The following is a 25,722-nucleotide window of genomic DNA, read 5'->3' as shown; positions in this document are numbered from 1 at the left end:
TTGCAACAATGTTTGGGGGGTGGTTGTTCCTCTGGGAGCACCCAGTCTGCTCGTGACCCAGGGCATGAAGTGCTTGCATCTGACCATGCTAGAGGCCAGGGCCACGCACGGCCTAAGATTTAGAGAGAGGGTCAACATCTGAATTTCCATGCTCACAGGCTATGGCTACACGCACCACAGATGCTATCTTGGGATATCAGTGTATCCCGAAACAGCTACTCCACGGCTAAACCCTGTGCTTGCAACAGCAGCGCCCTTTTGAGCATGGTACTCTGGTTCCAGAACCCCTGGTCATACACAGGGTGGCGGAAACTTAAAAATAGCCCCTTATTTTGAACTCCGGAGCTGTGTGGACAGCACCAAGTGTGAAATAAGTTAACTCGAAACGAGCTACAGCTCCAGTGGAGCCCCAGCCTAGGGGTATGTCTACACTACAGAGTTATTCCAGAAGAGTTTATTCTGGAGTTCTCATTCCAAAACAAGCTGTTCCAGAATAACGCATCCACGCTACAGGGATGGCCTAAGATAAGCAGACTAGTGCGTCCACACACAATGGAGATGATTTCGGATTAGAGCCCCTGGAAACACTATCTCTACAGAGCACTGTTACTGATCAACCTCAGGCCGGTTGATGTATTCTTCCCCTGTAACTCAGAGGCCAGCGACCCCTGACATGGGTACCAAGTGTGGCCCTGCTCTCCCATCCTGCCTGTGGTTCAACAACAACCAGTGAGGCTGCCAGCCCTCACCTGAATGGTAATGCTCTGCATCTCCATTGATTCATTAACGAAGCTGTTGTAAGTAGGAGTCACAGGGACTTTAAAAAGTATCACCAACTCTCGGACTGTCCCTAGAGGTTAGGAGGTCAAATTTCATCCCTCCACCTCGGAAAGGTAACTTCTGAACTGAATCACAGAGAAATAATTCTCTGGGCTCTGCAATGGATGTTTTCAGTTGTTTCTGTAACATCTAGCAACCAAGTGTGCTGTATGACCCTGGTATATTCTATCTTTTGTTTCGTTAATAAATTACCTTTTTAAAGGCCAGGATTTGATTCCCGTGTCCCACAGAAGTGTCTGTGTCTGTGCCTGCCTGAGACTCAGAGGTCAGCCATCAGATGGCAGCTTAATTTCTCTTTGTTTCCAAGCCCTCTCCTAAGGGAGGGCTTCGAGCTTGGGGGTACCCCACAGGGAGACATCCCAAGTGTGTCTGCCTGGGTTTTAAAGGCAGGTTCTCCCCTGGTAGCTGTCCCCCCCCGAGCCAGGGAATCTGTGACCTCAGGGAGTGTTTTTAGGAGGAGTCACTAGAAGCAAGGTCTCTTGCTGGCCCCACCTCCTGTCCTCACAGTGTCAGAGTGGGGAACAGCCCTGAGCAGTGCCAGAGACTGCAGCAGGCAAGCTGGGGCTGTGCTGCACCTGCCCTCCTGGCGCTGGGACCACTCTGGCCATGCAGGGCTGGGGTTGGTGGCTTGCCTGCGGGGCAGGTGTGGGTGATGGAGTCCCTGCCTCCCTGGGCCGCACTGGCCGGCTCTCCCTAGCTTCAGGGCTGGGACGGACGGCTGCTGCATCTCCCACTGGAGCTCCAGGCAGGCTGCAGCTCTGCTGTCCCAGGCCTGGGGGGGCTATGCTGGGGCAGAAGCATCGGCAGGCAGCTACTCTGCTGGGCAGGGGCTGGCAGTGGCTACGGTGGGCGGCTGGGCTCTGGTGGCACAGAAGGAGCGGGGCTGGGCTCCCTGACCACAGGGTCGCCCACTGCCCAAGGCCCTGAGCAAAGAGAATCATGGAGAGGGAGAGGCTGTGCCCTGGTTACGCTGCCGGGCTTTGAGACCAGTGTGGTGGAGCGGCCTGGAGCACGGCGGAATTACTCCTGATTTATACCCAGCCAAGTCTCAGTCACACCAGCCTTGCCCTGACTGACTGGGCCCGCGGCTTGGAGGCCGGAGCACCAAGCTTGGCCCAAGCCCACGGGGTACAAGCACGGCAATTCCTTATTCTCCCTTTGGCAAGGCTTGGTCACCCAATCAGGAAGCAGAGGCAGCACCATGTGACTTAGGCCACTGGCGGTATATCACAGACAGACAAGGGTGAGGACACTTAGCCGAGCAGCTCAGCTGTTCAGCCCAGCACGTCACTGCAACCGGTACCCTGAGCAGCTCTACATGGACCCACCCCGGCACGTGCAAACTAGCTCCTGCCAGTGGGGGATAAGACCCCCATGGGAGCGGGAGCACAGCCTGGCTAATTACCTGCTTGGCAGATGCTCATGCAAACCCAGGCGCCTTCAATGAGGCAGGGTTGGCAGCTGGGCTCTGGGGCCACAGGTCAGAGCCCCACAAGGGTGAAGCTTGTCCAAGCAGTGCTGTGCTGCCTTGGGCACAAGGCGGGCACTGCAGCCAGAGCTCCCTCCTGCCCGGTCTGGGCGTAGAGGAGTCTAGCCAGCCTGGGTTGTGTTCACCTGGAAAGCCCCAGGACTGCTGTGTTCAGCACCCTCCATCAAGAATCATCTATGTGGTCCTTGCAGCCCTGTCCTGTTGCTCCCCCAGGGCTGACAAGATGGCCCCAGCAGAGCTCAGCAGGTCAGTTGGACACAGCACGGGTGAGGGAAGCCCCAGACCAGAGGCTCTCAACCTTGCCATGCTACTGTCCTTCCCACGAGTCTGACTGGTCTGGCGTACCCTGAACTACACCTCACTCAAAACTGACTGGCTTACAAAATCAGGCATAAGAAGGGCTCACGGCCACACTACAGGTTGACCCTCTCTAGTCCAGCACCCTCGGGACCTGACCAGCGCTGGACGAGAAAGTTAGCCAGACCACAGGAGGTCATATTGTTTAGCAGCATTACCAACACTTCCACTGCTCCCTGGGCTCTGAGAAGACATTTAGGGGTAAATTACAGCTAAACAACAGCCCAGAACACTGAGAGCCAGGACTGGTGGCTGGAAACAGACTTTGTGGGACCGTGGGAAACTTGGCCACACCCAGGATAAGTGGTTGTCCGGCTAACTAAAATCCTGCTGAATTACGGATGTTGCTGGATTAGGGAGTTCCGGATTAGAGAGGTTCAACCTGTACTGCTGAAAAACTGCGGTCTCATTTTAACCATACAATTATAAAAACCCCGCTGGAACATAACTGTACTTATGTTTCAGTGTACCACATGGAGACCAGCAAAAACAAGTTATGAAATGTCAGTTGGTACCGACTTCACTGCTGCTTTTCATGTAGCCTGCTGTCAGGGCAGGAGAGAACTTGCCAGACGCTCACAGGGGCTCATTTCTGCACTGAGGTTTCTAGCCAGGACACCGCCAGGCACAGACGCCCTCCAGGCCAGAGTTCTCCCCTGCCCTAGGGACCTTTCTCCACACATCCCTGGGGCAGACTCAGGTGCTTGAATGGGGAATGCGTACATGACCACGTGTGCAAACCAGAGGCACGGCAGTGCAGCGTACCTGGCTGGCACATGCAGAGCATGCCTGCATTTGTGCAGTTTGCAGGAATGGCAGCATTTCTGCACCTGCAGATGCAGCCTGTGCGCCCCCCGGTACCAGGGTAACAGAGGCACTTTGCACACCAAGCATGGACACCAGTGTCTTTATAAAATCTTGTACCTGAGGATGCAGTGAGGCTTCTGGGAAATTAGCAGGGGTCTCAATGCAGCAAGGGGCTCTGGAGAGCACGGCCAAATGCTGCACATGCTGATCTGCCTGGCCCTAGTGACTGGCCCCAGCAATGAGTACCCACACCCTGCTCTGCGCCGCTTGTTCTCACTGAGCTCCTGGGTCAGAGGCTTGTGTTTCGGATGCGGAAGAGCGCAGCTTTGAGCTCACTGCAGATGGCAGAGCTGTGGGCAGATGGCTGTGGGCTGTAAGAGACCAGTGGGAGGGCAGGGGCAGGAAGCCAGTTTACGTGAGAATCCAGAGAACATATCTCAGCTGACGCCATGGGAAAGGTTTGGCTCCTATGTTCAGTCCTTCCCCCCTCATTCTTCCTGTGTCGGGGGACAGGAGGCCTGGGACCAGAGGGCTAAAGCAAACCAGGAAGCGAGGAGGGACAGCTGCTGTGTTCCTACCTGGTCTGGCGGCAGTGGTGTGTCTTTGGATGGGCCAAGTTTGCAGAAGCTGCTGTGTCAGCACCAGGCACGGCTCCATTCTGGGGCTGCAAAATAAAACACATCACACGAATCCAGGAGGTTTCTGCTCAGCCTCCTGAGCTCAGGAGCTGGGTCTCGCATGTGGTGTCTTCCTGAGCCCAGCACTAGCCCTGGGGCCCTCCTCTGTGTGGGTCCCACCCCATCTCTCTAGGGAGATGCACACAGCCCCTGCAGTACTTCGCACCAAACAGCAGAGTGAGAACTAAGCAGCTCAAAATGACGTGCCACGCTCAGAGCGTCTGCTCCAGAGTCCTGGGTAAGTGCTGAGAGCATCTCTCCCTCTCCAGGCCAGAGCCAGCGGAGGGTAACACAGCCACTACTGGGTCACAGTGGGTACGTCTACACTACAGTTACTCCAGAATAGCTTATGCCAGAGTTCTTATTCCAGAATAAGGCTATTCTGAAATAACGCAGCTACACTACAGGGAAGCCCCAAAATAAGCAACACATATTCCGACACAGTGTGTCCACGCACAACAGAGCCTATTTTGGCTTAGAGCCCCTAGAGACGAAGAAAAGATAGGTGCTTGCAGCCCATGTTCTACGTCTACACAGCAGCCTTCTTCTGGAACAGCTTTCTGGTGGCTGGTCCTGGACCGCATGGAAGAGCCTCTGCCTGAGGAGAATGTCACTGACAGAACCGCCCGGCCCGGCTCCCCGCCATCCCAGCCCCAGGGCAGAGCAGTCAGAGGGCTCCCACACACACACAGGCTGCACCCAGGCAGACCTGGCCACCTGACATTTGGATAGTTCTGGTTGGTGCCCAGCATTCTCTTCTGGCATGACTGGGGCTGCCCCACGCCAGTGTGATACATACAGCCCAGGGTGCGGGTCCTCGGCCCAGGCAGGGGCACCCAGAGCACTTACACAGAACGAAGGTGGCTCTGGTCAGCCCGTGCTGAGCACCAACCAGCCTTTAGCTCAAAACAGAGCACCGCCTGCACTCAGCTGCAGAGGGCCCAGGTTCGAGTCCCCCTGTGGGCAATTACATCTGCCCAGTAGGGTTGCCAGCTGCCTAATCACACAAACCCAGACACCTCAACCTGCCTTTTCCCCCCTTTTCACCAGGCTGGGCCCGAGGTCAGGGTGTGGGAAAGGATCAGCCCGTCCCTCAGGTACCTCCTGAAAGCAACTGATACATCCTCTGGCAGCAGCTCTTAGGCAGGGAGGCCGGGCGTTTCCATGCGCCACGGCTGCAGCTCCCACCGACTGCAGTTCCCCGCTAATGGCAGCTGCGGGGGCAGTGCTTAGGGCGGGGGCAGCATGTGGGGGCCCTGCCCCCTGCCCCGCCCCCACGGGCTGCAGGGACAGGGCCCAAGGCCTCCAGGAGCGGGGGGAGGGGTGTTTGTGATTGCAGCAGCAGCGGGGGCTGGGGGCCTCTGACCAGGCCTGTCCCTAGAGCTTTTGATGCCTGACCCAGCCCCTCAGGGGCGAGCTCTCCATGGGGGGCAGGGGATGGGCACTGGGCCCCAGGGTTGCGGGGCTCGGAGGGGATGCCCTGGGCTCTGCGCCCCCAGGGATGGCCCTGCGGGGTTCAGTCTGTGGGTGGGGGGGCAGCTTGGCAATGGGGCTGCACGTTGGAAAGGGCAGCCTGGCCCCTTGGCTCTTTTAACCTGCCCAGGCCCCTGCACCTGCTCTTCCTGGCAGTATCCAGCCGAGCTGTGATGCCAGGGCCTCAGGCAGAGCCTAGCAGCACAGCAGGGGGGGCAGCGGGGTCCGAGCATGTGGCTCTGCCCCCTGAGCGCCCGAGGCCAGCGAGTACCCCCCCACAGCCCCTGCAAGTCCCCTGCTTGCACAGAGTTAAGGACTCATGGTGCCGGCCTCCCCGCAGAGCTGAGAGTTGCCATGGTTTCGCCGCGCGGAGGAGCCGTATGTGCGGGGGAGGCGCGGGAGGGGGGCCGGGGCACCGCACGGAGAGGTTAGTCACCGGGAAGGGGCGGGGGGAGGGGGGAGACTGTTCCCCGAGCAATGGGGGCAGCGTGGCCGGTGCCACAAGCCGGCCCGCACCCGAGCAGCAGGGCAGGGACCCTGGCCATGGGTGGGGGCTTAGCTCGGGGCACCAGGCCCCTTGCCAGGCTTTGCCCAGGCAGTGGCTTTGAAGCCCTGCCCGAGCCTGCCGGGCCCAGGGAACGACGGATAACTCCACTGACAAAGGAGTCGCTCAGGCCCAGAGGCCCTGGAGCCTGCGTAGGAGAAGAGGCCACATCCCTGGGAGCGTCGGGGTTTACAACAGCCCGAGCACGCGGAGGTGCTTCCACAAGCTGGCCTGGCCTGGCCTGGCCAGTGACAGCCACAGGCACGGCCACAGCTCAATGCTGCCTGAGTTGAGCAGCCACAGGGACACAGGTGCCAGTTCGGGTGCTGGGAACCGGCTTCCCTGCAGCTGCCCGCAGAGGGGCTGGCATGACAGCAGGCCCACATACAGGCAAGGCTGTGCTCATCGCTGCCTATAACGAGACACAGACACCTGGGTCGGAGCCTCCTGCAGCAGCTCAGGGATCTCCCCTGGCTTCAGCAACCCAAAGGGCTTCTCCACTCCCGGCCCAGCCAGACAGGACCTGAAACACTCACTCGCCCCCGCGCTGCGGTACCACGCAGCTGGAAGCAGGGCGGCCCCAGCTTGGAAGGGACAGGAGACCAGGGCAGGGCGGCAGGGCTTCCCCGGGCAGGACCCGGCCTCCGGAGAAGGAACCAGCCAGCATGACCACCAGCAGAGCTGGGAGGAACAGAGGCCGTGGGATGGTGAGGGAGGGAAAGAGGGAATGGATACAGGGGACCACATGGCATGGAAGAGGGGCAGGACTGGTATCACCGGCCTGGATCACAGCCCGGCATCACGCCTGGCCTGCCTGTGACCTGCCAACCCCCTGGCGCCACACCCAGACTGCCTGTGACCTGCCAAAACCCCCGGCCCACGCCCGGCCTGTCTGTGACCTGCCAAAACCCCCGGCACCACGCCCGGCCTGCCTGTGACCTGCAACCCCCCCAGCACCACGCCCGGCCTGCCTGTGACCTGCAACCCCCCCAGCACCACGCCCGGCCTGTCTGTGACCTGCCGACACCCCTGCACCTCCAGCGTAACCCCCAACCTGCCTCCCAATCCCCCAGCACAACTCCCAGTTTGCCAGTCCCAGAGCCCTTCAACACAAGCCCCAAACTGCTCCTCCCAGCCCCCACCTGCATCCCCCCAGCCTGTCTGGACCTACCAACCCCCAGCACAACCCAGGACCACCTCTGTTGTGCCAGCCCCAGCCCCCACACGCATCCCCCCAACCTGCTAATCCCCCAGCACAACCCCAGCCTGCCTGAGACCTGCCAGCCTCCTAGCATCCCCCAGCTGCCCCTGCCCTGCCAGCCACGGCAATGGCCAACACAAGTGCAGCCTCCTGACCTGCCAATCACTGCTCCCTGTAAGCTGGGCACTTGGGCAACCAGCCAGGGGAGAGTCGTATGCATCTGGGTGAGCAGTGGAGCACCACCAGTGCCCCAAGCTGCATTTCTACTGGGGATGCACATAACAAAATTGATTCCACACGTGGACGGAAACCTGGTGTCTCCCCACGCCACACAGGCCTAGTGCCAGGGGCAGCGATGTGGCACCCAGCTCTGCATGCTCAGCTCCATGAACTTACCCTCCCCCCGTCTCTGGCCTCTGCGCTCACCCCACCCCCTCGCACTGAGCACCTGGCTCACATTTCCTACACACCCCAGGCCCTCACCCCCCCAGCGACCCCCCCAGACACGCCCAAGCCCTCACCCCCCCAGGCTGTCACGCTCCCAGCCCAGTTCTCACACACGCCCGCCCTAAGGGGGGACACACCCACCCTGTGCATCCCTCCCACAAGTACTTGTGCACATCTGTGGAGCCGCTCACCCCTGGACCCCCCCCACCCACTCACAGGCTGGCATACTACACATGCCCAGCCCTTCCTTCCCCCCAAGCCCAGCCCAGCCCAGGAGCCATGCTCACAGCCAGGCCGGGTGAATTTCATTCTGTTCAGCTCATAAAGCCCCACGACTCAGTTTCCCTGCTTGCCCTGCTCCTCCAGCTTCAATGCTGGCTTGGAGGAGGTTGCACAGCTGGGCAGGGGCACAAGTACATTGATCAGCACTCTGAGGGGTCTCCCCTGAGTTAATTTCTGGCACTTTCCTGCTTCAGGAAGGCGAGACAGCTCCAGGAGCCAGCTGAGGGTGTGGGGCGGGAGGGGGCTGGAGGCCAGGGTGCCTCAGGGGACAGCACTACGCAGAGGCCCACTCTGGGCCAGAGGAACATAGCCCCTGGTGCCGACAGGCCGTCTGCAGGGGGAGTGGGTCTGCCTCCCTCAGCCTGGTGGCTTGGGGTCTGATGAGTGGGGGGTGACCTGGGTTAACCCCGAGGAGCATGTGGCAGGTGTGGGGAGGTCATTAGAGAGCTGACTCCTCCCAGGAGGGGTGGCTGGACAAAGCCAAGCAATGGGAGGCAAACAGCTCTGTCCAGGCCCGGGGGAGGGGGCCTCCGCCCAGAGGCAGAGGAAGGGGTGAAAGCCCATCCGCCGGGGGTGGAGGTGATGAGACAACCCTCCAGGCAGTGCAACCCGTCCATTGCCCAATCCCTCCCCAGACAGCTCAGCCGCTGCAGAGCCTGGCCTGGCACCGGGGCTGCGAGCCACCCCCCAGCCCAGAACTCTGGCTGGCCCCTGCCCTGCACTCTGCTCCAGGCCTGCCTGTCTCTCCGCCCAGCCGGACTCAAAGGCCCCAGGCCCCCAGAGAAGCAGCAGCACAGGCGGCTGGGAGCGAGGAGCATCCAGCCCCTTCGCACAGCAAACAGCCATCCCTGCAGCTCCAAGGCTCCAGCCTGCCGCAGCTCCTCACGTGGGCTGGAGGGGAATCCAGGGTAGCACGAAAGGCTCCAGACCCTCCCTTCGCTCCTGCCTCCCCAGCCACCTGCTGAGCCACATCTCAGGGACACAGCACCACGTCCTCGGCCAGAAAGGCGGCCCCCATCAGTGCAGCTGGACCCTTGGCCCCCCTCCCTGGCAGGCCCCACATGGCTGGGCTGACCAAATGCCCAGCCCCAGCCTTATCTGGGGCCCACAAAGGCGGGGGGCCAAGGGTCCAGCTGTGCAGATCCCGCTGCAGGATCAGGCTGCAGGGACCGGCCGTGCCTTGGCCTGGGATTTAGCTGACATGTGGCAGGCCACGAAATAAATCCTCCTCCCTGCAAATGGCCAGGGAGTGGGGCAGGCTGCTCTGGGCTGGGCTGGGCTGGGCCACCTGGGGAGAGAAGTCCCATCCACTGGGACACAGCCCCCAGCTGTCCCCCAGGGCAGAGGCTCAGCACTCAGGGGACAGGTGCAACCCACCTCTCTCTTGCACACACATTTGCCAGTCTCCCCTGGCTGCCAGCGTCATGGCCCGTCCTGCCAAGCCCCGCCTGGCTGCCTGGCAATGACACAAACATGACCCGGCTGCCTGGAGCGAGGGAGGCAGGGCGGGGAACTCCCCAGGGGACAGGGGCGGGGAACTGGTTTTCAAGTCATGCCCACCTCCACCCAGGCAGCAGGCCCACCTCCGTGCTGAGCAATGTCCCTGGCTCCAGCAGCCCTCCCGACCCCCATGTCCCTGCAGCCCCCCCAGACCCCCATGTCCCTGCAGCCCCCAGCCCAGAACCCCCCATCCCTGCAACCCCCCCCGACCCCCCATGTCCCTGCAGCCCCCAGCCCAGAACCCCCCATCCCTGCAACCCCCCCAGACCCCCCATGTCCCTGCAGCCCCCAGCCCCGATCCCAGCTCCGGGCCACCTGCCCGGAGCTCCCCCTCGCAGACGCACCCGGCTCAGCGAGGACCAGGGCGCCCCGTACCTCCGTCTCCTGTCGCTGCGCCGCGTCGCTGCCGCCGGCTCCATCCCGCGCCAGCCCGGCCAGGATCGGGCCCGGCCCCCCGCCTACCTGTCAGGCTGCGCCGGCTCCTCTGCCGCGCCGGCTCCGTATCGCCCCCAGCGGGCAGGAGCCGCCTTAAAGGGGCCGAGTCCGCAGCTCCCACCCGGCGCGGCGCGGGGTAGCTCCCCACACCGGGGCCCTACCCCGCCGCATTGTGCCCAGCTCCGCCCCCCGCCCTTCCCAGGAGCCTGCAGTGCTGGGGCGGGGGGAAGCCCGGGGCCTCTGTACATTGCCATAGACTCACGTGTCCGAATCCCCCTAGACCAGCGGCTGCCAACCTTTTCCCTAAGTCAGACCCCCCCAGGCGCCCGCAAGCCACTCATGGACCCCTTATAGCCCCCTCAAATCATCTGCAACACCACAAACCACCCCCAAACCACTCACAGACCCCCCAATCACCCCAAACCACTCACAGACCCCCCAATAGCCCCCAAACCGCTCACAGACCCCCAACTACCCCCAAAGTGTGTGTGGACCCCTTTTAGCCCTCCCAGACCACCTGAAAAACCACAAACCACCACCAAACCGTTTATGGGCCCCCTACTGCACCCCAAACCATTCACAGATCCCCAATCACCCCCAAACTGCTCACGGAGCCCTTCTGCATCCCAAACCACGCATGAACCCCCAATCACCCCCAAACCATTCAGACCCCCCCAATCACCCCCAAACCACTCACAGACCCCCCAACCATCCCCAAACTGTTCAGACCCCCTACTGCATCCCAAACCATCTGCAGACCACCAACTAACTCCCAAAGCATTCACAGGCCCCCGACTACCTCCCAAAGTGTTTGCAGCCCCCTTAGAGCCCCCAAACCAGCTGCTGACCCCCCACCTGCCCCCAAACCATTCACAGAGCCCCCATTGCCCCCAAACTGTTCATGGATCCCCCCATCAATGCCACTGCTTGCAGCTCTGTACACTTCATGCGATGAAAAAGATAATCACAATCTAGATTTCCGGAGAGCCCTCGACACCATTATTGCAGCTACTGAATTTACAAACAAGCATTGACTGTAACTTTGCAATTTATTTAAACCTTTTTTTCTTTCATCACTTTTATTTATCTTTTCTTTTTTTCCATGGACCCCCTGCCATGTCCTCACTGACCCCCAGGGCTCCCCCCATCCCTGGTTAGGAACCACAGGCCTAGAATGCTTTGAAAGCGGGCTGTGACCCTGGCCCCCTCGTCTTCCTTTGTGCTTGTCAGGGAGTGTGAGGTGTCATTGGATAAGTTGTGATTTACTGAATACAATTCTCCCATGTGCGGGCAGGAATCATTTCTATATCTGAAGTTACGAATATTGACTCTGTATCTGCACATCACGTTACCACCCGTAGGCAAGCTGGTGCCTGCCTAGTTGGTTATGAAGGCCCCATTCTGGGTTATGAGCCATCAGGGAAATAACAGGCCTTTGGAAAAAAAATACTCTTCATGGGACAAGTGTGGTGGCCAGCCTCAAAGGCAGGGTAGGGGCCAGGCCCAGGGCTAGTACGTTTTGTGCCCCCCCCCGCCCCAGGCTCTGTGATGGGGCCAAAAACGAGGGGTTCTATAGGGGAGAGGGACTGCTAGAAAGTGGGCTTGAGTGGGGGTCTGCGTGAGAGGGGAATGCAGGAGTGGCCGAGGGTGTGGGGGCTGGGTGGGAGGGGGTTCAGGATGGTTTGGGGTCTGCAATGAAAGGAGCAGGGTGGGGATGAGGTCTGAGCAGGAGGAAGGGTGCAGGAGCAGTCTGGGGGTGTAGGTGACAGGGAGCCCCTCTTGGCTCTGCAGCTCCCTAATGATGCACTTAGCTCTGTGCCTTTCTCTTCACTCCCAGGCACCACCACTCCTGTTCTGACTGGCCAAAATTCCAGCTTACCAGAGTGGTGGGAGGAGAAGCCCTTCCAAGCAGCCCTACACTACCACTTGCTGCTGCTGCTGCTGCTGCACAGCACCCACAGCCACTTCCTGTCCTCCCCCTCCCACGAGTTTGAACCCATGGCCTGGATCTGACTCCGCCTTGCCTGACTCCAGCCTACGAGTCTCGGGGTTCCACCCTTCCCCAACAGCACCACGCGGCTGCAGGCCTGTGACTGGGGAGAGGAGCCCTGAGGTTCCAGGCCCAGATTTTTTTGAGTACGTAATGACATTCAAAACCAAAACAATATGAAACGCGAGTGCCTACAAGTCCACTCAGTCTGACTTCTTCAGCCACCTGCTCAGATGCCTTTGGATATGTTGGCAGGAGCTAATGCTGTCTGCTTATGATGGGGCAGTTCCCCACCCTGGCATCAAAGGGGTAAAATTAACCTGTGGGAAAGGGCTGTCCCAGGAGTCAATGGCAAGAGGGCTTGTGGCAGCCAAACAGACTGGGGAGGGGGGCGGGGGGGAGAGGTTATAAAAGAGAAATCTGGCCAGGTTGAAGACACCCTTGGTGCAGCTCTGGGGAGGGAGTGGGACCTCGCTGCCTGCTGGACTGCGGTAGCAAGGACAGAGCAGCGCTTGGGGGAAGGCAGGGTGAGTCGGGGTGCTGCAGATTGAGTAACCCCAGTTTGAGAGACAAGGGCATGAGGGGCATTAAGGCTGTAAGGAGGCAGCCAGGGCAGGTAAAAGCATCAGGTCCACATTCCCTTGCCAATGATGAGTGGCCATTTCAGACTGCAGTTTGCCGCTGAGATAAGGTGACTTCCAGAAGGTCACTGAGGCCTCCCATTAGTTGCTGGGCTTGTGATCATAGTCACATGGACTGAGCATGCTCAGTACCACTGCTGAAGCTTGCACTTGCTGAACCTCATCAGATTACTTTCGGCCCAATCCTCCAATTTACCTAGGTCACTCCAGACCCTATCCCTACCCTCCAAAAGTATGCACCTGTCCCCCTATCTTAGTGTCAGCAGCAGATTTGCAGAGGGTGCAATCCATCCCTCATCCAGGTCATTACATAAAAGGTGTTGAACAATATCAGCCCTGGGGCACTCCACTTGAAACCAACTGCCAAGCAGACACCGATCCACAGATCACTAGCCCTTGCGCACATCTGTCAAGGCAGCTTTCTATAGCCCTTACAGTCCATGTATCCAATCCATATCTCCTTAACTTATGGGCAAGAATGTTGTGGGAGACTATCAAAAGCCTTGCTAAAGTCAAGGGATATCACATCCACTGACTTCCCCATGTTCACAGACCCAGTTACCTCACCATAGAAGCTAACCAGATTGGTCAGGCTCAACTTACCTTTGGTGACTCCATGTTGTCTACTCTTCATCACTCTTCCCTCTTCCAAGTGCTTCAGAATGCATTCCTTGAGGAGCCCCTCCATGATCTTTCCAGGGACTGAGGTAAGGCTGACTGGTCTACAGTTCCCTGGATTGTCCTCCTTTCCTTTGAAGATGGGCACTACATTTGGCATTTTCTAATCTGCTGGGACCTCTCCTGATCTCCACAAGATTTTAAAGATAATAGCCCAAGGCTCTGCAATGGTATTTGCCAATCCCATCAGTACCCTTGGATGCATTAAATTCAGACTCATGGATTTGCGTATACCTAGCTTTTCTAAATAGCTGTTAACCTGATCTTTCCCCACCCAGTCTGGGAGCTGACCTTGTCCATAAAGGCACAGGTAAAAAAGGATTAAGTACTTCAGCTTTTCCCACATCTGTCACCAAGTCACCTCTGCCATGCAGTAACAGCCCCCCACCCTCTCTGATAACCCTCTTCTTGTTCACATGCCTGTAAAAAACCTTCTTGTTGCCCTTCACATCCCTTGCCAGCTGCAATTCCAATTATGCTTTCGCCTTCCTGATTACTCCCCAGCAGTCTCCAGCAATAGATTCATACTCCTCCTTCATCATCTGTCCAAGTTTCCACTTCTCATGCACATCTTTTTTGAGTTTGAGTTCACCAAGAATTTCCCTGGTAAGGCAAGCTGGTTGCCTACCACATTTGCTTTTCTTACTGCACATGGGGATGGTCTGTTCCTGTGCCTTCAATGAGATATCTTTAAAACACTGCCAGTTCTCCCGAACTTTCCCCTTCATACTAGCTTCCCAGGGGATCCTGCCCATCATTTTTCTGAGACAGTCTAAGTCTGCTCTTCTGAAATTAAGGGGCTGTTTTTTTACTATTCACCTTCCTTTTATCAGGATCCTGAAATCCACTGTCTGATGATTACTGCAGCCCAGGTTGTCACAAACTTGTATTTCTCCTACTAGTTCTTTCCTGTTTGTAAGCAGCAGGTCAAGCTGTGCATGGCTCCTGACTGGTTCCTTCAGCACTTGTACTAAGTTATCCCCAACATTCTCCAAAAAACTTCTTGGATTATCTGTGCGCTGCTGTATTGGTCTCCTAACAAATGTCTGGGTGATTAAAGTCACCTATGAGAACCTGGGCCTGTGATTCAGAAGCTTCTCTTAGTTGTTTGAAGAAATGCTCTTCTAACTTATCTACCTGATCTGGTGGTCTATAGCAGACACCATCACCTCTGTTGCTTCCCTCTAAGTTTCACTGAAGACTCTCAACTGTCTTCTCTTCCTCTACATACTGGAGCTCTGAGCAGTCATACTGCTGGCTCACATACATGACAACTCCTTTTCTCCCCTGCCTGTCCTTCCTGAACAGTTTATACCCCTCCATGACCATGCTCCAGTTATGCTAGTCGTCCCCCCAAGTCTTCGTTGTTCCAATCACCTCATACTCCTTTGACAGTGCCAGGGCCTCTAATTGCTCCTGTTTGTACAATGCCAGAAGCCTGGGAAACAAACACAGTAGACGACTGATTGGCTACTTTCCCCTTTTGAACAAGAGGATCTAATTTGTTGTACCTTCCTCCTTTCCCACTTACATCAGGGCTTGTCTCACCAGCCCCTGACAAACCTGGTGTAAAGCTCTCCTCACTAGCTTTGCAAGCCTGCCTGCAAAGATGCTCTTTCCTCTTTCCGTTAGGTGGATGTCACCTCTTCCCAGCAATCCTTGTTCCCAAAACAGAGGGCCACAGTTGAAGAAACAAAATCCCTCTCTCCAACAGCACCTGTGTGACCACACATTTACCTCCACGTTGCGACACCTCCACTACTCCTGGAACCCTGCATCGGTGCCTGGGTCACTGGGATTTGTGCTTACACAGAAGTGGGCTTAGACTTGGACTTGAGTTTGCAGCCTGGGTTTCCACTGCAATGTGAACATACCCATGTGTTTGCCCATTTCCTGATGTGGACAGACACCCAGCAGGGATTGGGAAGAGATCCTTAAACTTGTAGCCTAGAGAAATATTCAGGGCCCTAGCAGAGAAACAGGCAGGCACTGGGCCTACCTTGCCGGCTGGTGACCTGCAGGATAAGCCAGCACCAGGAAGGAAGCTCTGCTGACAGTGATTTTTCTTTGCACAAGATACACAAATCAGCTTATTTTCCACAGAGGTTTTCCCAGCTGCACAGGGCCCATGTTCCTGCCCCGTCTCACAAGCTGAGGCCCTTTGTGCAAACCGTACTGTGGGTGCTATTCAGAAAGCCATGGGGCCTTCGTCCAGACTCCCGGCTCTCATTTGCTTTCCCCTTCGAAGCACTGGTCCCACTGCCAGCAAGGTCACACCTGCTGCTCCACCTTCTCACTGCTTCCTGTGCCTGTAGCCCAAGCTGCTCTGATCCATCTGTCCGGCCTGCTGCTGCTCCCAAGATCTGACTGCCAAGGGCAATGGGCCAAGCTCTTGCTGGGAGCAGGCTATGCTGGTCCACTGCTTAGGCCCTGCTGGAGCCCTTGAAAGAAGGGCCCTGTGTATGCGAATGGAAATTTGCACAGGAGTCAGCTAAAAGCCAGCCTCACGTGCCAGGCTGCCTTACATGCCTTTGGAGCATGGCAGACAGATCCTGTTGTGGCTCGCAGGCTGCAGCGGAAAGCAGCAGTGAAGGGGTTGACACCGGTTCTGGACTGTTTCGCAAGTTCCTACGAGAATTGTGACAGCAAGAGGCTCTGACCAGGAAAAGGGCTGGGCAGAGGTGCTGCTCCACCTTGCATGGGGCTGATGGGCTTTTGGGATCTTAAATACAAATCAGGAAAAAGTAACGGAGTGGGAGCCCTTGCAAGAGCCAGGAGAAAATTCCCTGCCCCAGTCCCAGGCCACGTCTTCGCTGTGATTTCGGCAACCACCCACAAAGCCGTGGAGGGGAGTAGAGCACAGTGAGCTTCTGCCACCAACACTCTCCAGCTCTGCAGGCAAAGTAAAGCCACCTTGCTGCCAGGCGTACTTAGATCTTGTGCCAAAGGCCCTTCTCCTTGCCAGTCTCTGCCCCTCCCCCTCTCGTGGGATGCACCTTGGGTAAAGCAACCAGTCTGCTGCGTTCAGGCCGTCAGCCTTTCCCAGAGTGGAGGTTTATGCTCATTGCCTTCCCTTGGGGTTGGGAGCTCAGCCTCTGCTCCTGAAGCTACTCACTCCCCTGCTGTTTCTAGTGTAGCAGCTGCTCAGGTACGTGTAGGCCTCTCTCTTCCCCTCCTCCAAAGAGGAATCTGAGGGTTGGAAGAAACCTCAGGATGGCATCAACCCCAACCCCAACCCCAACTAAATCATCCCAGCCAGGGCTTTGTCAAGGCGGGACTTAAAAACCTCCAGGGATGGAGATTCCACCACCGCTGTAGGCAACGCCTTCCATTCCTCTCTCCATCCTCTTAAGAGCCTCCCCTTCAGGAAGCTGAAGGCTGTTATCAAATCTCCCCTCACTCTCCTCTTCTGCAACCTAAATAAGACCAAGTCCCTCAGCCACTCCAGGTCATGCGCTCCAGCCCCTGAATCATTTTTGTTGCCCTCTGCTGAACCCTCCTGCAAGGCATCCGCACCCTTTCTATACTGCGGGGCCCAGAACTGGATGCAATACTCGAGATGTGGCCTCACCGGTGTTGAGTAGAGGGAAATAACTTCTCTAGATCTGCTGGAAATGCTTCTTCTAATGCACCCCCATATGCCATTGGCCTTCTTGACTACAAGGGCACACTGTAGACTCACATCCAGCCTCTCATCCACTGTAATTCCCGGGTCCTTTCCTATTTATGGAACAATGACTTACCCCATGCAGAAGGAAAGAGCTCAGCAGTACAAGAGACCCATTTGTGGGGACAGGTCTGGGAGTGGTAATTTGCCTGTCTCGCTAGACAATCAGAAGAAGTGGGCTGGTGCTGCATACTGGTGAGAACTGGCTGCTGGTATCACCCTGTTCATGGCTGATACACTGGCCCCTTTTGCTTCCCTCCTTCCTTCACACGCATTGGCAGCCTGCAGCCACCAAACGGGGGAGAGAAACATGTAGGAAGCAAAGGGACAGCTGCCTCAGCACTGGCTGGGAGATGTGGGTCTCACTGTACCCCATAGGCCGGGCCAGGCCAGCCCCACACCAAGCACTGTGCAGCTCTGTAAAAAGCAATGCAATCACGCTGCTTTCCCAGGTAAGCCAATATCCCAGAAGCTTACCTGGGAGAGTGCTTCAGCTTCTAGTTTATCCAGTAGAAAACGCAGCTTTGGTCATCGTGAAACTTCCCTAATCAGGCACAAGTAATTTTGGCCCTTCACAAACCAGGGGGAGATGGAGAAGGGAGCGTTTCCCCTTTCACAGCTTCAGCCCAGGGTTATGGCTCTCCCGTGGCACAGCCGCTCTTCTGGCCCTGCTCCTTCACAGACTCAAAAGGGATTTTTACAACTGACAGACTATTCCTCCACGCCTCCACCGGGTCTCCCAGTTGCAAGATGAATCACTGTGGGAAATGGCAGCCGAGCACATTTGACCTTTCCTGTCACTTGACATCAGCCAGGATCAGTGGTTCTTGGCCCATGGGCCACTTACAGCCCAACCTGCACACAACAGTGGCCATGCGATAGCCTTAGGGCAAAGGAGGTAGTACAGCATCGATGTGCCTCACATAACAGCTGCACAATGGTAAGCAGGTTGCTCGGACTGTTTAAAGGAATTAGCATTTCGACTGTAAGAAGGGATTATTCCTCTTTGATCAAAAGCCTACAATAAGCATCGACTAGGTCATCTATTTAGGGCCCTTATTTTCCATTTTTATTTAGCTTTTCCCAGGAATTTATCCATGTTTATCATCACAACAACAGGTGAAAATTAATGCAAAAAACAATTTTTCTGGGTAAAATATCGGGGTTATTTTGGTGGCGGGAACAGCAGGGGAAAGTATTCAGTAGCTTAATGCTTCGAATTCTGTTAGACAATTAAGTTTGTTGTGGAACTAAAAAAAATCTCGGTAATCCCCAAATAAAAGCTGTTACCTGAGTGAACAGCTCAGGTTTAGAACTACAAGCCTGTAAATATTTACATTTAATATCTAGGCATTGCCCTCCGCAGCGCATACTCATCTTCATCCCTTTCTCCTGTTTCTGTTCTCTTAAATTTTCAAATACCTCCTTGTGTTTTTAACAATCTGATCCAAATTTGCATTTTCTTCCCCTTTAGGTGTGTTAAATCTTTAAATGATTACCAGCTATTGGCTTGAAATGGGTTCATGAGGGGCGAAATTCAGCAGCAGGTTCAGATGAACATGTACCGCAGAGTTTGCAGGCAGGCCTGTTTGCTTAATGTAGGGTTGGGGAACTCCCAACCTGCAGTCCAGAGACCAGATCTAGATATGTTTTGTCTGGATCCAGACACTGAGGTTCAGGGCTCCCATGCCCAGCGTCCTACTCTGGCGGGGTGAGAGAGAGGGAGCCCTGAGTCTCGCGGGTTGGATCAGGCAAGTCAGGGACAGATCCAGATGGCGGGCTCTGCCAGGGCCTGGCCAGAAGCAGCTCGAGACCACTGCTGCTTGTTGCTGTCCCCCCGGTAGGGAGAAGGAAGGGGAAGCAGCAGCAGTCTGCCAGGAGGCTTTCTTCTGCTGCTCCAGATGGCCGAAATTCTGGCTAATCAGAGCAGCAGAGAGCAGTGCCTGGGGGGGAGGGAGCAAAGCCTTGTGCGCCCAGGGGAGACCAGGTAAGCTGTCCCCATCCCCCAGATCCTGTGTCCCTTGGTCCTCTCCTGCACCACCTCCCACTCAGACTTCCCTGCTGTACCCTGCTCCTGTTCCCTCCCTCCCAGACCTTCCACCACCCGTCTTCCCACCCAGCCCCAGCCTGCCCCTGCAACCCTGTGCAGCCCGGACCTCTCACCCCCAGCCTGTTCCGATACCCCACTCCAACCCAGCCCACCCAACCCCCAGCCCACACAGCCTGCTTCTGCCCTCACGCAGCTGGGGACCTTTTTTGCTAATCTCATGTGGCCCCTGACTGATTTGTCTATGGATCAGTGTTCCTGACCCAAGAAGGTTCCCCACTCCTGGTTTAGCGTCTCTCTTCTAGAGTAGCCCAAGCCCAGATCCTGACAGCTTTGCATCCCCCCCACAGAATAACTTATTGTCCTACATCACTCGTGCAGGTGCTGTGTAAGTTCCCTCCCAGTGGTGCAGCCGTAGTGATGCTCAAGGCTGCAGTAGGTAGAGATGCATCACCTCCAGCCCTGACCTGGACCAGAACTGCTGTGAGCAGAGAAGAGGCGCCATGCTGCTAGCACCAACCCAACCCAACCCAGCTTGGAGCTGCCATGTGGAGAGGCACCGACACCAACCCAGGTGCTGTTGAGCAGCCTGCACCCCAAGCCCCTCATCGCTAGCCCCATCCCAGAGCCAGAAACCCGCAGCACTGAAACCCTCTGTCCCACCGCAGAGGGGGCCCCTCACTCCAAACCCCTTAGTCCCACTCAGTGAGAAACAGGGTGGGGACAGGATGGCCGACATGGAATTGGGCGTTCACCTCCTGGATGCGGAGTCAGCACCCAAGAGGGGAAAGTAAACCCAAGTCTCTCACCGCCCTGGAGAGATGTCACTGCAGCTAAAATTGGCCCCCAAAAACCAAGGAACCCTGAGGGCACACGGGGGGTGGCGAAAGGTGAGAGTAGAGACAGAATGAGGCAAAGGGTTTGGCACCTGTTGAGCCTAACTCAGGAACGGTGCTCTCCCTGAGACTGAGAAACACCAGTGAGCTCGGGCTAGGAGCGCAGAAAGCCTCTGTGAAATCAGCAGAGATCAAGGGTTTAATTTCTTCTCCGAGGTATATGCAAAAATTTTATCAACATCAAGTCAGAAGTCAGGCATTGAAACTCGGGTTCCCATGGAAACCTTGGCTCCCACAAGCCGGACAGATGGCGTACTCTGATTGAGTAGTTCTGCAGAGAAATTCACACCTTGACCTGCATTGAGACAATACTTGCTCTCTGGCCCCACTACTCCAGCTTGAGGTAAGTGGGCAGAACTGAGTCCTATGCATAATGCAGGCAAGAGCTCAGTCTTGGGAGAACAAGTCTGGCATTTCTCAGCTTGGGGTGTTACAACTTCAGTGATTCGGGAAGCCCAGGCTCTCTGCAGGAGTCAGCCAGCTCAGGTGGAAAGGGTACTAGGTACAGGAAAACGGGTATTCTTGGTAAACACAGAACATTAAAGCAAATCACTCAAAAAGGTTTTCCTAACACCCTCCCCTTTCCCTTAAACTCAAAGGGCTGCATCTACTCCTATAACTTTAACCATAGCCCCTGGGCTGAAGACTCATTGGCGTCTCTCTCCACTTCTGACCTGTCTCCCTCCAGGCAGACCTGTGTCTTGGCCTGTCTCTCCGATACGCCATGTTGGTACCTCGCCATCAACATCAAACGACATGATCCAAACCGAGCTCCTCTTCAGAGCAGGGATTATCTTGGCCAGTGTGTTCATAAAGCTAGAAGAAAAAAGAATGGCCCCTCAATCCCAAATGAGGGTTAATGTAATACAACAACATACATCACATCATTCGGAGACCTCATGAAAACAACTCAAAGATCAAACCATATCACAAAGCTAGGAAATTGAGAATCCCAATGTTACAGCCCAATCTTCATCTGCTGATAGAATTTCATGTCTGTGCCACAGGGATCACTTCCCCTCCCACAGCCATGCAGCAATCTTTTCGGAAGCAGCTCATATAGCCAAAAGAACAAATGCTTCTGGTGGATCTTGACCTGTTTTTTGATCAGGAAGATCTGGGAGGTGGAAACAAAGCGCCTCAGCTCACGTTTTTGCAGGACTTTACTTTCAGAGGCCCTACCAGTGATTCTGTTCAACCTGATGGTGCACCCCTGCATTAACTCCAGTTTCTCAGTGGAGACCGAAGTCTGATCTTCAGGTTGTGTCTCAAACCCCCACAATTTCTGAATTAAGTGGTGACGTGGAGGACAGGGGAAGTGTTGAGTGAGGTTTTTATGATGTGTGAACCAAAAATGTCTGTTGTTGTTCTGTTTGGAACCCTTGCCTTTTAAAATCACACTACAAATACATAGGGCTACCGCTGAGTTTAACAAATGGATCTGCAGCAATTTACAAAAATCAAATGCATCCTGGGGCGGCTTTGGCTTTAAGAAATTACTGCTTCTACCAGCCAGGAGTTGGCTGATTGTGTTTGCCAGCCATCCAAAAATCAAGTTGCTTGACACCTCCTGCAATGTTGAAACAGAGCAAGAGTCACATGTGCTCCTGTAGAAGCTCCTGCACACACACACACAGCCACCCCATGCCTGGTTTACTCAAAGGCCACATACTATAAGGCACTAGCTATAAACCTGCAGAAATGAATTTTCAAAGGAAAAGTCAAATCCCGAGATTAAATGCTTCTGACCAGCACAATCCTGAGGTTCACATTCACTAAGATGAGGCCGCACTTCCTAGGCGCACACACAAAGAACTGGGGCTTGGGATTTAAGGCAGTCACGGGCTAGTGAGCATCTTCTGGATCAACATGGGCCACTGTACCTTGTTAGAGAGCAACAATCCTGTCACCAACACAGCTTCAGTGTGAGGCTTCTCCAGGGGCCTCCCAAGGCAAGTGCCTGGCACACTCTATTTCAGAGGAGCAGGGCTATGTTCAGGCTACATTCACCACAGTCATGAATACATAGAAGGTGGCCAGCACCGATCCTCCCCATGAGACAGAATGAGCATCCTCACATTATAGGGGGAGAACGGAGACTCAGATTAATGTACTAGAGACAAGAAATGAACCCCACTCAAATCCTGCTCCAGTTTATTAACCCCAGGGCCAGCTTTCCTCGAAGCTGCTTCAAAGGGGGCATGCAGATGACAGCAGGAGTGCATGTGTGGCTATGGAGAGGGGAAAGAGTCCCACAGGCCCCTTTTCTTTGGGGAGGACTGTTTAGGAAAGCAATGACTCCCATTACTGTTCTTGGTTCCAGCCATTCCAGTGCTGACTATTTTGGGCTGAGAAATCCAGGCCATCAAGAATATACAAGTGACCATGTCAGTAAAGACTGGCATTGGGAAAATCCCCGGAATTCTCCTTTCTACCACCCCCTCACCCCAACTGATATGGTGCAGTAGAAATCTGTTGAGATTTACAGAGATGCTGCAGGCTAGCTGAGAAAGTGAGCCCATTTAGGAAGGGACTATAAACAGGAACAAAAGCAAAGATTCTATTGTCACTGGCCACATAAATATCAGACGTGGACAAGCCCTAGAAAGGGGGAAGGAATTTAGATTTAACTTTTCAATTTTAATGATGTTCTTCCAGTATTACCTAGACACAAGGAACTTTTTAACCTATGGATTGTCCCAGACAGGGTCCCGTTATGAAACGGCTGCTAAGTCATCGGAAAGGACTGAGAACACTGGCACTTTGTGCACTGTCCGAGAAGGTCAGGCTATCTCCTATGTTCAATGCAAATGCTAGTGGTTAAGCCGTGTGCATAATGAACAGTACAGAGGCAGTTGTGTACAATAGAGAGCTTTATATAGTCAGAATGGAGTGCACTAGGTTTTCCAATGAAAAATGGAACATGATCCAAAATTTTTACAGAGCAGAAGCACTTTCAAAATCACCTGGCCAGCTGTAGCACAAATGTTGTTTCCTTTTTGGAGCAGGGGACGCACACTGGTCTGGATTCTGATATTCTTCCCTAGTATGTGAAGTTCGAAGTGTCCCATGAAAATTCTCCCAAGCGTCACATGAAACAACACACTTTGAACCAGGAAACTGCTAATGGAAAACGTACCTGAAATGTACTCTGCTCATGCAGCAAGACCCCAGTTCGTTGTATATAGAAAGTTACAAGTGCATTTCTTGGGGGGGGGGGGATGGATGGAAAATGGAGCAATTATCTGTAGTTCAAGGCAACTCTGAAGTGGAGGATGGATCCAATACAGTTTCCCAATGAATGGGCAAATGGAAGGAAGTCCCAGTTTGGAGCTCATCTAGTTCTTTCAGACAGGCCACCTTTTACAATTGAAAGGATAAAAAACAAACCACGCACAAAGGGACTAATGGGAAGGGGTGTCCCTGGTCTGAGCTTTGGAGGGAATACAACACAAGGTACAGGGTATTAACAGGCTCCTTAAAACCAGAGTGGGTGGGGCACTCAAGACAGTGGGAGGCATGAATGGCAGGCAACGGTGTCTATAGCCATCCATGACCTAACCTGCTGAACCTGCACTGGTACATGGTTGAGATCAGAGCCAAAGCTCATGTGACAAGAGGAGGTTCAGCACTCTACTCTGGGCAAGAAAGGGCCTTGCACAAACTGCAAGGTGGCCCAGCAAACCTGGTTTTCGGTGCCTGCAGAACTTGAAGGACGCTCTGCTCAGCTCAGCTCGGGTGGTTTCCTCATTGGGTGCAGAGGCAGCTATTATCTTATGGCGTGCCCTAAGCAGTGAACGCCTTACCATGCTTACGCATGGCTGTGAACTCTTGAAATTCCATCTCCACTTCCATTCAGCAGCCACGTTCCTGAGAGGTGCTGGAGGGTGTAGTGGCTAGAGTTTGCCGACGCAAGGCCTGGCTGGGAAATTAGTGTCAGTTTCTCTTTTCTACAACAGAGCCCAGCATTGTCCTCCCAAGCACACAGCAGTGCTCACTTGTAACGTCAAACACGGTGCCATGGGGCTTCATGGATTGCAAAAGGAGCACCAGTGATTTAATTTTGCTGCCTTGCAGAAAGATCCCAAAATTATACTCTTATTTCCAGCCCTGCAGCTGCTTCATTAAGAGCTGTACAAGAAGATATTTTGCTAATTTAAAGCTTGTTGATTGCCTGATGGGGCAAAGGCCAAGAACACTTCTCATTAAAAAAATAGAAAGGATAAAAAGTTAGACTTGGTTATTCACAAGGTGACAGCCTGGTGCATTCCGATGGCATGTTCTGCTGCATTCCTTTATTTATTATTACAGGAATTTCCAGGATGCAGCAATGGAACCTGGTGGGACTGGAGCAGGTCCACTCGCTTTTCCCTCCCTGCCCTGGCCAGCTACCAGACTAGATTTCTCTGAAGAACGGAAAGAGGGCTAGACACCGGTAGGGGGAATGAACCATTGCCACCACAACACACCGTGACCGTTTCCCCTTCCTCAAGTCTCCTGCGGCTGTGTTTTCTTTACACACAATGACTGCACCACAACAGCACAGACAGATGTAAAGCTTGTTTGCTCCACCATCTGTTTGGGCAGCGCCTACGGCAGACAGCCAAAGTTTTACACATCTGCACCCCTCCTGGCGTGGCTTGTGTGGAGAGCTGGTGGCCGCCACCAATGAGTCCGCTGATTAAACACACTGCAGGCCTACAGCTCCTCGTAGTCCCCACCCCCTGGCTGCTTACTGGTGCTGGCTCCTCCTCCCAGAAAGGCTTCCAGCTCATCTATCTCACTGCTCTTCTCCTTGCTTTTTTTCTTCTTTTTCTTCTTCTCCTCTTTGCTCTCCTCCCTCTCCTTGCACTTCTTGTGCTTGCTTTTCTTCTTCACAGACTTCTCTTCTTCCTGCAAGAGACAGAGGTATCTCAGAATGCTTCTTTCCAGTGGTGTTAATAAACCCTCATGAAAATGTGACCCAAGGGAGGAAGCCCCTCTCTTGTGGAAGCTATACAGAAGGACTCAAGTCCAACATCTGGGAGCGGTGCGGCTAGCGATGTCAGACCCATCTGCTGTCACAGGCGGGGTGAGTGTGAAGCACTCCCAAGCACTGCCACAGGCTGGGGAGCTAACTGGCTAAGCAGCAGTTCTGCAGAAAAGGACCTGGGGATTACAGTGGATGAGGAGCTGGATGTGAGTCAACAGTGAGCCCTTGTAGCCAAGAAGGCTAGTGGCATATTGGGGTGCATTAGTAGGAACACTGCCAGCAGATCCAGGGAGGCCATTATTCCCCTTTACTCAGCGCTGATGAGGCCACAGCTGGAGTACGGACCCCATTTCTGCACTTCCCATTTCAGAAAGGATGTGGATGCACAGCAGTGTCCAGTGGAGGGCGACAAAAACAATTAGGGGGCCTGGAACACATGATTTCTGAGGAGATGCTGAGGGATTTGGGCTTATCTAGTCTATGGAAGAGAAGAATGAGATGGGATTTGATAGCAGCCTTCAACTTCCTGAAGGGGGATTACAAAGAGGACAGAGACAGGCTCTTCTCAGTGGCAACATAACAGGACAAAGAGCAATGGTCTCAAGTTGTGGTGGGGAGGTCTACGTTGGACATTAGGAAAAACACATTTCACTTGGAGGGTGGTGAAGCTCTGGAATGGTTTTCCTAGGGAGATGGTAGAAATCTTTCCCTAGAGGTCTTTAAATCCCATCTTGACAAAGCCTTGGCTGGGATAATTTAGTTGGGACACTTCCTATTCT

The 25,722-nt window shown here is 54.9% G+C and overlaps 2 protein-coding genes across 5 annotated transcripts in view; both read right to left on the bottom strand.

The window, feature by feature from the left end:
- The window catches only part of AJM1 (apical junction component 1 homolog), a 31,368-nt gene extending 10,610 nt beyond the window's left edge, over positions 1–20,758 (bottom strand). For 2 of the 3 annotated variants that reach the window (XR_012648348.1, XM_075015512.1), the window contains exons 1-2: positions 20,646–20,758; positions 4,072–4,157 (exon numbers count right to left, since the gene is read on the bottom strand). The gene's annotated coding sequence lies outside the window, so the exon portion shown is untranslated. Of the gene's footprint in view, positions 1–4,071; positions 4,158–10,079; positions 10,332–20,645 lie in introns of those variants that run through there. The other variant, XR_012648349.1, reaches the window with a different exon arrangement.
- The window catches only part of RABL6 (RAB, member RAS oncogene family like 6), a 79,519-nt gene continuing 73,053 nt past the window's right edge, over positions 19,257–25,722 (bottom strand). Inside the window, exons 15-16 of one of the 2 annotated variants that reach the window (XM_075015514.1) lie at positions 24,708–24,864; positions 19,257–20,787 (exon numbers count right to left, since the gene is read on the bottom strand). In XM_075015514.1, the coding sequence (XP_074871615.1) occupies positions 20,780–20,787; positions 24,708–24,864 (165 nt within the window). In that variant the 3' untranslated portion in view covers positions 19,257–20,779. Of the gene's footprint in view, positions 20,788–22,826; positions 24,865–25,722 lie in introns of those variants that run through there. The other variant, XM_075015513.1, reaches the window with a different exon arrangement.

This window comes from Carettochelys insculpta, chromosome 21 (assembly GCF_033958435.1).
Source record: "Carettochelys insculpta isolate YL-2023 chromosome 21, ASM3395843v1, whole genome shotgun sequence".
NCBI classification, from domain to species: domain Eukaryota; kingdom Metazoa; phylum Chordata; order Testudines; family Carettochelyidae; genus Carettochelys; species Carettochelys insculpta.
The sequence above is the reverse complement of the archived record's forward strand: the minus strand, read 5'-3'. Positions and strand labels throughout refer to the sequence as shown.